This window comes from Spea bombifrons, chromosome 1 (genome assembly GCF_027358695.1).
Source record: "Spea bombifrons isolate aSpeBom1 chromosome 1, aSpeBom1.2.pri, whole genome shotgun sequence".
Lineage (NCBI taxonomy): Eukaryota > Metazoa > Chordata > Amphibia > Anura > Pelobatidae > Spea > Spea bombifrons.
This window is the reverse complement of record NC_071087.1, coordinates 122,221,622-122,234,852: the sequence shown is the minus strand read 5'-3', so window position 1 is coordinate 122,234,852 and position 13,231 is coordinate 122,221,622. Positions and strand designations below refer to the sequence as shown.

The window sequence follows — 13,231 nt, the reverse complement described above, 5'->3', positions numbered from 1 at the left end:
CTGAATGCCTGCCCCTCCCCATGCACCCACCAATCACTGCGCACTCACCCACACTCATACATGTGTCCTGTACATTAAGCTATGCTAATTCCCAGGGGCCTAAACCTTAATTGCACTCTCTAGAATGTTTAGCAAATAAACTTTAGCAGATCTGTGATTTTATTCCTTCCTCTGCAGGTTCGATCACACAAAAACAGCACAGAAACCATTAATATGTTTTTTTCAGTTTCTATGGCAACAACCGATGGGTGCCTGCTTATTAAAGATTCAGAGCAAAAATTGTGAATGAGAAAAATATTTACATTATTAAAGAATTGCTTACAAAATGGGCTTTGGTATTCAGTACTAGAAGTGATGCTCCTAATGCTGCATTTAGACACAAAAGCGGTAGAGTAGGTGGAACAGCACCTATATGTGAATCCGTCTTGCCAGTGGGGGATATAGGTTAAATCAGTGTTGACAAAACATCTCATTCTGCTAAACAATAATGTATTTGTGTGTATTTTAACAATTTATAACAAACTTCGGCCTGCTGTCCATCATGATTTCACTCTTGAGACAGGTGTCTCCTGGAGTCAGCTTTGTGTTTCATTTGATTGGTATACAAGTAACCTGCCAGTGAAGGAACATCTTGTTATAGAAATGAGTCACTCGCAAACAAAATGGCTAGACGATTTCACTGGTAACAGTTACTTGATAATGTACGCATAGCTTCTATATGCAATAGGAAATCAATTAGATAATACTAAAAAGGTGGAGCTCTGATGAGTTGCAAAATGTATTTTATAGATCTGTAGGAAAAAGTGAAATACACATATATGGAATTCTTTATATTGATGGTGAAATCACATTAATTACAGTAACTATTCATCTTATTATAGGTTCATCTTTGGTGATCTGCATTGTGTCTGTAACGTCTGCCCTGGACAGTTATGGAGAAGGGAGCAAGTAAGTCATTCATAAATCAACTGTGATTACCATTTTTTTGTACAGTACAATTTCTTCCAACGTGAAACAGTATGGTATTAGACTAACAAATGTTTTTGTCCTATAATATTTGTATTTTTGTTGTGATATCCTACTACTTAAAGTCCAAATATTCAGTCATTATCACCCATATATTTGGGTAAGATACCTTAGTTGGCGATATTTAGTTAAATCAAAACAAAAAAGGTACAAATGACAAATTTAGAAAGGTCGCAAAGGAAATAAACCTATTCATGTTAACAATTGGCCACTGTCAGGGTCCAGGTCGCGGAGCTGCATATCTCTGTTTTTCCCTGCCTTGCTTCAGTTCCCATGTTTTGCTGTGATCCATTCCTGGATTTCCGTATTCCAGTTCTACTCTTTGCTTCAGCTCTGTTCCCTTTATAAAGTGTGCCCCACCCGTTATATTTGTCTCAGTCTGCAGTCTACGGGGTATGTCTCTCTGATATGTGTTTGGATTTCATGTTTAGTACCTCTGTAAGCAGGTTTTAGCGTTAGGACCCACCGTCATTGGAGTACTTTGGCGTAGTGGTGGACTAAGCATACTATGGCCATAAGATGTGATGGAATCTCCAATTGTTATCTTATAGTCCTAGGCTAGTCTTGTACCCATGTGCGTCTGTATTTTGTGTACCTTTGCCCTCCTTCCCTGAATCATCTCAGGATTTCGGTTCCTCTCTCCTCTCCCCATGTCCCAGTTAAGATGTCCTATCCTTGCTTAAAGGAGAAGCGTCCGAGGATTCTGTCTCCTCACTCCTTCCCCAGTGTTCCTTGCCTTGTTCCCTGTCCTTTATTGTGCCCTGTATCATGTATGTCTTGTCTGGTTATGTTCCTTGCTCGGTCTCCCTGTTCCTTGCTCTGTCCTCCTTGCTTGTTATGTTTCCATTATATACTCTGCTTAGCTTCCATACTCCCAGCCTGCAGCACCCTGACATGATTCTAGTGCTATGTCTCATGCCTGCTCCAGGGTGTCTGCAGGATGTCTCCAAGTTTTGATGTTTTGTCAGATCCAAGTTTTGTTCGGATTTCCACATCCAGCCAGGTTTAGTTCTGCTTTGTTCTGGACATCATCCGCTGCTATGTCAGGGTGCTGGTATGTGGCTGCTCAACCCTAGCAGTCTGTATGGACCCGGTTCCTGACATCCACTTTATTAGGTACACCTTACTAGTGCCGAGTTGGACCCTCTTTTGCCTTCAGAACTGCCTTAATTCTTCATGGCATACTTTCTACAAGGTGCTGGAAACATTACATAGATTTTGGTCCATGTGGACATGATGGCATCACGCAGTTGCTGCAGATTTGTGGTCTGCCCATCCATGATGCGAATCTTTGTGGTCTTCTGCTGCTGTAGCCCATCTGCTTCAAGGTTTAAGTGCTACCTTAAATTTTAAATCTCTACATTTTAAAAGCCCATGGGGTGCCTAGTTTAAAAAAAATTATGATTTGATGGAGTAAATCCAGTTGACCGGCTTCAAAGATGTCCCAAATATACATGGGCACAAACTGACCAGATGTCCAAATGCCCAAAAATGCGCACCTCACAAAGGTGGCCTTTTACCTCCCAAATAACCCAACAAACGTATGTATGGGGGTATCACTATACTATAGGAGATGTTACTGAACATATATATATGTTGTTTGATGGTGACGTATACCTAGAGCTGTAAATCTATTCCTGAAGTACAATTTGTGTGAAAAAAAATAAAAAATACTACCATAAAGTCTGGCAAAGGCTGATGGTAGAATTAGCAGATGGAAAGGGTTAAAATACCAGCATTTGAAATACCCCGGGGTGTCTAGTTTTGAAAAATACCCAAAATAGCACATGAGGCAGAATGACCGGGAAAAATGGTTTTGAAATAGCAAAAGGCTACTTGTAATTATTGCCCAATAACTTGCAGAAAAAAGCAAAAAAACATAGACATTGGGTATTTCTAAACTCACGACAAATAGTAGAATCTATTTAGCAGGTTTTTTCATTCGTTTTTGCAGATGAGTAAAAGATTTTTTTAGATAAAAGTGTGAAGAAGTCCTTTTTTAACAAAAAAATCACCATATTTTATATATATTTTTTTATAGTAAATTACTTGATATGAAAAAAATAATGGTATGTAAAGAAAGCCCTGCTTGTCCTGAAAAAAACAATATATAATGTGTATGGGTGCACAAAATGAAAAAGAAGAAAATTACAGCTAAACAGCAACACTGAAAATGTTAAAAGAGCCTTTGTCCCTAAGTGTACTACGAGTCTTGTCATTAAGGGGTTAAATCCTCTTAAAACCCCCTTTGAGTGTGTGTATCTCTCTCTCTCTCTATATATATATATTTTTTTACACAAAACCAATAAGAGTGAGAAAATTGTCTCTTGATACACTTGATGCTATTAAAGTTACATTACATGACCTTTTTTTGCAGGAAGATGGTTTCTCTAAAGAAAACAGAGTTGGAACTTGTCCTTAGGTGTAAATCAGTAATTGGAGCATACCATAATATTGCAGTGTTCCATCACGTCTGCATCTGTGGTCTAAAGGAAAAGGGGCTATAGTTTTACTACTTAGAGCTGTGAACAGGAGTTTTCACAATTATATTTTAAATCACTTAATATTTACATTAATCACACGTTTGGCATTAAAATGATCTTTGCATACTAAGGGATCCTTCAAAAACACATGTAGACGTTACCTTTAGTGAACAAACCACAAAACAGCAAGGAGATATATTAAAAACAGGTCATATTTGAAGTGTACACATTTAGATTAAGTAAGGTTGTCTACTACTTTGGGTCTTAATCCAAAATTAAAACAAATAATAATTTAACAGACACTAGACACTAATGCTAAAGGATTATTGGTATATTCCATAAACTGGGTCACAAGGCAGGTGGAAGAATTTCAAATTGAGTTAATATTTTCCAACAATTCGTATTCAATTTTAGGGGGTGTAGATGTAGGTTTTGGCAGTGCTAAGATTTGTATGTGACTTGTGACAATTGATAGCAATTTGTAGAACATACCCCCAAATATTCTGAAAGAGGGAAATCAAGGACACTTGGGAAGAATTAAATCCAAATGTCTGGGTTTGTCATGTTAGTGACATGATTATGGGAATGCTAGCCCTCAATCTGTACTGGGCTAGCCAATGAGACAAAGTTTCTGTTTAGCAAGACTGTAATCTATTGATCAAAAATAATTTTCCTCCTAAATACCACTTAATTAGTTACTGTCCATTGCTATCAGTGACATTAGCAGAGCAGAGAAGGTGTCTTTGCTAAAGAGAAGCAAATCACGGGAGGACTGGCAATGTTTCGGCCAGGGAAGAACTCCCACTAAGTGACCCAATGCATTTGAGAGACAATACAATCAACTTTATGGACCTGTCTAACACACAGAAGAACACCATAGAGTGGCCATAAAAGGGCCAGTAAGCTTCTGGTTAGAGTGTAAATGTTGACTGAAATCCAGTTCCAATATGTGGACCTACAAGTAAAACAACAAAGCAGTGGCCCAGCATCTTCAAATCAGAGTAGCCCAGGGCAAATGCCCCCTCCCCCCGAACAGCCCTCTCCGAAACCAAATACAACTGGAAATTATAGAGTGAAATATAAACACCTTGCACTGTGCATAAAATGCAAAACCAGGGAAAAAAATACAATAGCGTACTACTATACAAAATTAAATCTATGCACCACACATGAATACACTTATGTGAAGTCTCAAATGGCCAAAGCTGCTTCTTATATGGAGAGGTCACATGACAGAAACCAATAATAGTGTAATATATAAACTGAAAAAAAAATCTTTACTGCAACAAGGGAGTAGAATAATAAGGTATAAAAACCATGTGGAGTCCGATTTCTGCTACAAAACTTCATTGAAGAAGTATGCCAAATTTATAGAATTCTGGACCTGAGCTCATGAACAACTCATTCTCATCAAAAGATTGCCCGGGCCCTGACCATCGGTGTCTAAGGGAACAATTTGATATATATGAGTTAAAACGTCTTATTTTAATTACTTGTTAGAGTACAGTTAATATGATTTTCAAAAATGTTCACTATAGCAGATCATTTTACCATTTTAAAGGAACAGTCATGTCAATATTTGTGTGAAGCACTCTGTCTATTTCTATCTGATGGCACGCGAGCCTACTTAGCATGCCAATAGCACGTACAGCAGCCAACAGGGTTTCATCCTGATCTCTCTCTCTAGAGGAAATTGTAGTGGAGTGTGCAGCTCTAATCCTTGTCCATGCTTTCTGCCAAGTAAAGAAAGCAAATGGAATTTCTAATTGAAAATTGCTTCAAAAACATGGCATTACTGCTGCTTTAACACATGCTTGGTACAGAGATGAAACACCACTTGTTCTCGGAATATTGTACTATAAAATAAAATAAAAAATCCATCAAGAACATCAGTAATTTGACCCTGAGGTGATTTTAAGGTGGCTGTGATGAGCACAAAATTCATTGCCATTCATTGAAATTTATTAGACCCCATGCAGGAACAAATAGGAACTTTGATATTTATAGTTCGCACCTGATCACAGGGCTGTACTTCATAATCTGTACTTTGATTGGACCCCCCACTTTGGACTTGGGTTGTTATATTCCTCATCATCCGTTTTTCATGATGCGGTAAAATAGCTAAGTGATTAAAAGAACGTCTGCATCAAGACTTCCTGTACTTTTGCAGAAGAATAAGCAAACAACCTATATGGGTATTTTTGAAATGTATTTTCTTCTGTTTGACTCAAAATGATTTCACTTAGAGGAAAAAAACAAGTCTATGGAGGAGGGTTTGACTGGCGCTGAATACTCATTTCTCTTACAAGAACGCCACCTTCCTCCGAATATTTACCCTGAGAACTCAAGATTACATCACTCCATCACTGCACAGAGAATAAACCTGTACCAGCTTTATAGACTTACATCACAATGACAGGCATCACATGTTCATTTATCAAATACCCTTAAACCTTAAAATCTGTTTTAACATCAAGAATGCCAGCATCAGAGTCTAGAGAACTTTTCTGTACATTTTTTATTTTTCTTCCCATAATGTTTCTAACTGTATGTCACATGCGTTATTTTAAAATGAGTTTTCTCTACTGATACTTCCCAGAATCTAGCAGCCTGAAGCATTTATATATAAAAATAAATTCTAAACTGCTCTCTTACTGCAAAAGACAACTGCTTGAGGCAACTCTCCATGTGCCTCGAGCTGTTCAGTTTTTGTTAGGGATGCTGTCCTTCTCTTTCTACATACCTTATGTGTCTATTTAGCTTTAAATGTTCTGCCTCTTAAAGCTGTCCCTTTAACATAGAAGAATACAACCCCTCAAAGAGACCTTGATGAGTTAAAATTATGTTTTCTGCCCAGAGATATTGCTTGTAAAATTATACAGTATTCTGAATGTTCCGTATACTGAGTACGTCATACTGCGGAAGGTACAGAACACTGATATAACAATGTTTGCTTTTGTCTTTCAGCTGTTGGCTGTCTCTGGAGAAGGGAGCAATCTGGGCCTTTGTGGCTCCTGCGCTGTTTGTGATTGTGGTAGGTATGGTGCAGACAACTGGCAAATATCATCAGGTTATTACTGTCTTTATTGGGAAAGATCATAGATTGACCACGCTTGGGCCCAAAACTTTAAAAGGAGGCACAGTAGTAGGGACATAGGCAGAATATGGAGAAGAGCAAAAATCAGCATCAAGTGGGTCAAGATCAGTCAAAATAAGAAGAGCTTGGATGGGTATGGGTGGGTCTGAAGATAAGCCTTCTTTTTGCAGAAATCATGGTTTACACAATTTTGCAAAAATAAAATTAAAAGATTAAGAGAGATCAATGTCTCCCTTTGAAAAAAAGAATGCATGTGGATGAAACACTCAGTTGGTTCTTTTTGAGCTCTATGTGATCATGGGTGAGTCTTTAGGGTTTATTCACTAAAGGGTGTGTAGACATGACAGTTGTGGTTTCAGCTCACTTACTTCACTATTCGCTATAAAGGGGCAGGTCTCTCAGATTATTTTGCTCTATGCAGAATCTGGTCCAGAATCACATTTTGCAGTTCTGTACAGTTGAATTGAGTTGCTCAGCTGACTTGAAATATTACATACTATATACTAAAATAGTTATTGAAGTACTGTACACTACACACATAACATAAATATATGAATTTAGCATGTAAAATGGTTTGTTGCATATTGTTGATTGCTATATCCTTTTCTGTTATTGTCCATCATCCATATAACTAAAAAATACACAAATCCAGATGAATTATATGTGTGTCATTATGGTTATCCTTTTCAGATGATCTGTAATGTAACATAATTGGGTAATCTCCAGACCAATACATGCCATTTCTGCTCAATTTACTGAGAAAGATGAAACACTAGTCTTATTCTGATCAATGATTTGATTGTTTTTAAATCGATGAAAAGAAATCATCTTACCCTCATAGGATAGAATGTAAAAAAAAAATTCAATGCAGTGAGCAAGATAATATGAGATATTGCGTGGTAGACTAAAATGCTGGCACTGATGTTTATTGTTTTGATTGTAGTTATTTAATTGCTTAACACATCCACGTCCACACCATCTATTAGGAGTGGTGGGGGTAAAGTAAAACAATGGTTGGCGTCAGCAAATAAGGCAATCATTCTGTGTCCATATTCCTTGGGGCTACATACTCTGGTTGTGTTGATGTCATTTTTGCCGTTCATGTGTGTCGGGTAGTTGATGTTAACAAAAACTCTTTAGCAGAGGAGATTGTAGATTCTGAAGATGCTCCTTGATTGTGCACGTTGAGCATAATCCTTCTAGTCTATTCTTAATTACATTTTGTCTTGTATGACCCTTACTTTTATACCTATGTATCTAATTATCCCCCAGTTATTGATAACCCCTACTTTTCTGTCTATAATCATTTCCATAAAGCAGTCCAGAATTAAGACTGGTTATAGAGCCAGAATGAGAAGGGGCTGATACTTTTTATCAGGCATCATGATCTGGATCTTATGGGAATGTGAGTTTGGAAAAGGAAGTAGAAACAAAGAAAATACAATTTTAACATAAAAGTATTTTTTTTAAAAAACAAATGATGTATTCCCAATTTTTGTATGTATGTGTTTTGCACAAGGAGATGTTTGAGTATTCTTCAGCTTGCTCCTGTGTATATGTGTAACAAAAAAGGGTTAATAGAAATAAAATGAGCAAAGCCCTCATTTTTCATCCTTTCCTCTTATCACCTTACTCTTCCGCATTCATCTGCTTCCCCATCAGCGGGGACTAAACATGTACTAAATCTTTGAAGATGCGTGATCAGGATCAAGGTTTTCTTACTGATACATGAACACATTACAGAGGTTTAATTACGCCTGCACATTAAATTACATGAATTTGTTGCTAAATCACTTTCATGGTCAAGGAATCCTTGTATCTTCCGCCTTTACTTGGAAGGATATACAGAATAAGCTATGCATAGCAGCAGTGCTTTTGTGGTGTTATGTCCCCAGACTAATTGAAGTTCATTTGCACATTGTTGGGAGGGATGGGGCGGGGGGGGGGGATGCTATTTTGGTCTTTCCAGTTCATCACGTGTTCTGTAATTACTTTATATACATACATTTGTGTTAAACGTTCAGGCATTTCTCATAATGTTCTATATTCCCTTAAGTGGGACATGAAGCCAATACTGTCAATTTCAATCACCAGAACTCTTAAGAGGATTAGATATTGTATTCCCATCCTTTGTAATATAATAGTGCTTACGTGTTGTATCAATCTGATCTTTTCATTACATATTTTCCTGTGTAAGCAATTATTCAGTATGTTATGATTTAAGTACAACGTCAGGCTTTACAGTCTAAGCAAATAAAAATGCAAATCCTTACAGATTCACAGCATAAACAGTAACACACACAAAAACGTTATTGTGTAATGGTAACACAAAATAGTACAGAATGAATTTACTCCTGTTAATATATTTGTCTGTTTGAGTAGATAAAGTTCTGGTGGACATTAAAAAATATTTTCTTTATGACATAATAATAATAATTCAGTATATGGAAGGTTACACTTACTCCAAATGTTATAGGGTGAGTTTTGTTTTGTTGCCTTCTGATTGACTGAAAACACACAAACCCTATTATGTATGTTGTCTAAAAATGCTGGGTTTCTTGTAGTTGAAATAGTTACCTCTACATATGAGTCTGAATGTCCTGTTTAGAGAAAAAAATGTATACTGAGGAATTGATTAAGTAGGAATTTGAGGGTGGAAACTTGATTTAGTCATCAAACATCATAAGGAGACATTGCACTATGGCCAAAACGCTATAATTATCCTTAAATGGTGAAGGATATACAAAAAAACCCAAAATGGCTTAATATTGAGTGAGCCCAAGGCTGCCTGTATGTAAATGATATGTGTATGTGTGTCTCTGCCATTCATATATATCACATGCTTTGTCTTTTTTATGTATTGTGACATATATAGAATTATAATAATAGAGTGTTGCGCAAAGGTAATACCTTCACCCAATGTGATAAAATAGAAAAATGTCTACTTAAATATATACTGAAGATTCGCTTGATCCAGGAACATGTATACATAAAAGACAGAAGCCCACCAATAGGGCGAAACACGTAGTGTGTACGCGTTCATTTGTATAATTAAGCACTTATATCATTCTTTTTCTACTTTGTTATATATATATAAATCTACAGAGCCAGTTTGAAAAATGCTATTACATAAAAAATTATTAATAATGTATGGGGAATATCAGTTCTGAATTAATCAAATTCCCTAATTTCAGATACATTAAAAATATACCTAATACTTGTAGGTTATGATAATGACGTATTGAGGAATCTTATTACATTTAGTAAGATTCTTACAAGAGATCTTCTTTTTATGTGCTAGAGGTTGGCTTTCATTTTGTTTTCTTTCTACGTAAATGTATTTACACAGAGGTTCACTTGTACTGCAGTTGTAATTCTTTTGACACTTGCACTGTGGTTATCTACCACCATCTTAATTGGAAATGACTGCAGTAATATTTTTAGCTTTTTCTTCTGGATCAATAGAACGGTAATATGTCATGACTAAATTTATATATTTTTATCATCTACTCTAATATTGTGCTACAATAAAACAAGTTAGGTTTATCATAATACCCAGAAATAATGATTACGGCAGATGAATGTCTCCAAATTACATACTTCATAATCCTCAATTTGTTGGGAAATGGAGGATTAATCACCAGATCAAGTGCATCTAAAAGGGTCGATAATTATGCCTTTCTCTAAAATACTTATGACATTTTGTCATAGTTTTTGATGTAATATAAGGAATTTTACTATACTGAAAGGGTAGTAGATGAGTGGAACTCTAAGCAGAAGTAGTAGAGGTTAACACAGTAAAGGAATTTAAACATGCATGGCATAGGCGTATGGCTATCCTGAAGACCAAAGACCAATTACCGTATTGGCTCGAATATAGGCCGCACTTTTTTTCCCCACTTTAAGTCTTTAAAGTGGGGGTGCGGCCTATATTCGGGGTCAAGCGCCCGACGCCCGGGACATGCAGTTCCGGGCGCCGGGCAGGCAGCAGGGTTAGGATACAGATCCCCCGCAGCGGTGCAGGGGATCTGTATCCTACTCTCCAATACACTCAGACAGCCTCCCCTGCCAGCACTTCCCACGGGGGGGGGTGCCGGCACGGGAGGTTGTCTAAGCGCATCGTGCGGACCGTCCGCACGATGCGTTTTACCTCTGCCCCCCCCCCGGGGCCGACGGGGGAAATATACGCAATACGCGTATACAACTTCCGGTGCCGGCACATCCGGCACCGGAAGTTGTATTGCGTAAATGTCCCCCGCCGGCCCCGCAAGACACCCGGGAGTCTGCTCCGGTAAGTCGGGGGGGGACAGTGGTAGCATATCTCGGGGAGGGAGGACAGTGGCAGCATATCTCGGGGAGGGAGGACAGTGGCAGCATATCTCGGGGAGGGAGGACAGTCGTAGCATATCTCGGGGAGGGAGGACAGTGGTAGCATATCTCGGGGAGGGAGGACAGTGGTAGCATATCTCGGGGAGGGAGGACAGTGGTAGCATATCTCGGGGAGGGAGGACAGTGGCAGCATATCTCGGGGAGGGAGGACAGTGGTAGCATATCTCGGGGAGGGAGGACAGTGGCAGCATATCTCGGGGAGGGAGGACAGTGGCAGCATATATCGGGGGGGCGGGGTGGCAGCATGTTTTTTGGTGCTTTTTTAAAGAAAAAAAACTTTTTCTTTAAAAAAGCACCAAACTTTTAGGGTGTGGCCTATATACGAGGGCGGCCTATATCCGAGCCAATACGGTATAAGTTTTTGTCTTTAAAGCGGAAAAAAATGACCAGACTAAATGAGCTGAATGGTTCTTATATGCTGCCAAAATTAATATACATGTATATTTTTATTTAATTCAGTTTAAACATAACATTTTACAGATGGCTAGTGCAATAGTTTTTAATAAATTAAATTTAATTGCTAAATATAACAACACAGCATTAAACATTTCTTATGTTTTGGCATAACCACTGGACAGTTTGTGGCTATGTGTAACTGGATGAATCAGTTTGCTCAAGCTGTCCAGGCACTGCTTGCTAGAACTGATATGACTTGCTCCCAAGTACTGGTATCAGTCTGATTTCTTGTTGTCCCAGTCTCTTCAGTTACCTCCGACAACTTACGGAGGAGATCTAGCTGGCTGCAGAGTCCGACCTACTACCACTGGCTTAGTTGTCCCAGAATAACACCTTACAATCATCAACCATGTCAATTGAAGTTGCCTTACAACTTTCTGAATCCTTGTACTTTCCATTTCTTTCCACTGAAGCAGCTAACCTTTAACTGCTTCACCAAAATGTATTTTTTGCCCAGGACCAGTTAAGTAAATGTAGAGGAAGAATTTGAGGAATAATCTACGGTTTGAAAGGGGCCACTTCAATATTTGTTCAACTGGATGGGGTATGGCCCAGAGGAGTGGTCCTGGATTTGTGCTTCTGACATGCATGCTCCATGCTGGTTCTCCAGATGGACCTGGTGGGCCTTTTTTCTCAAGGATGGGTACTGTATGAACTTCCTTTCATGGTCGCTGGGACCTTCCACTGTGTCATCACTGTCCAGCTGCCTTCTTTGTCGGCACGGGCATCGTCCTGCCACGTTGGAGGCCACTCCTCTCACTGGTCTTCAGAGATAGCAAGCATGCTTCACGGCAACCCGCTCCCTCCTCTGAAATGCCAACTTTACAGTAGGCCACCTCTAGGCCAACTTAGCAGTTGTCTCCATCGGTCGGGTCTTCACTCCCCGCGTCCTCACGGGGAGCTGGAGACAGTGACAGCAGGATCGCAGGGATGTCAGTAGAGGGGGCGGCACTCCCATGTACTGCTCCAGCGCTCCCTCCTCAACTTGTCCAATCACGGGAGGAACGGCAGGCGGGTCTGCAGGCATAATTCATGATGTCACGCCTGAGATCCCTTTAAAACCCATGAGCTCCTTCATGTCAGCACTCAGATATTCTGAGACACTCTGTGTGCTACAGTGTGTCTACAGCACTGTGCTTCTGTCCCTTTGCTGAACCAGCCTTTTGCTCGCTCCCTGCCTACTGACCCAGATTGCCTCTTGACCTTGCCTTTTGCTCGCTGCCTGCCTACTGACCCGGATTGCCCTTTTCACCCTGCCTGTTGATTGCTGCCTATCTTCTGACCCGGATTGCCTGCCTATTTGGCCTTGGACTTCATCACCCCTGCATATCAGGCTCCTCCTCCTACTCCAGCTAACAGGTACCTTTGCCTAACAGCAGTATGCAATATGATGACCTTGTTTTCATCTTGGGTTTTTCTATTTAAACATTGGGCCTTCAGTCTCTACTTGCTCTCCGTTGGTGGGACTACTTGCGCAGTTCCAGACCATGTGTTCTGAAATGGCTTGTCTTGTCCCATTTTCCTGTTAATTGATTCAACTTGACAATTGAGATTTTGACACAGCTTGCAATGTGACCCCTGTTCCTTACCCCAGCCTGATTCCTGTCCTGGCTTCAGGTTATTGACACAGCTGGTACCAGTACCCAGTACCTCCCTGGCCTTGGCTAGCTTTATTTCTGTGAAGGTGAAGGTCACGTGAAGGTGTTTTTTTTCTTGTTCTATTATAGCTTTATTTCTGAACCAGGGTTCCTATTTTTGAAAATTCATTAGTTACTCTGTA

The 13,231-nt window shown here is 39.3% G+C and overlaps 1 protein-coding gene across 1 annotated transcript in view; it reads left to right on the top strand.

The window, feature by feature from the left end:
* ADGRD1 (adhesion G protein-coupled receptor D1) overlaps window positions 1–13,231 on the top strand; it is a 168,117-nt gene that overhangs the window by 131,892 nt on the left and 22,994 nt on the right. The window contains exons 20-21 of the mRNA XM_053471744.1: window positions 882–948; window positions 6,477–6,543. Of these exons, the coding sequence (XP_053327719.1) occupies window positions 882–948; window positions 6,477–6,543 (134 nt within the window). The remainder of the gene's footprint in view (window positions 1–881; window positions 949–6,476; window positions 6,544–13,231) is intronic.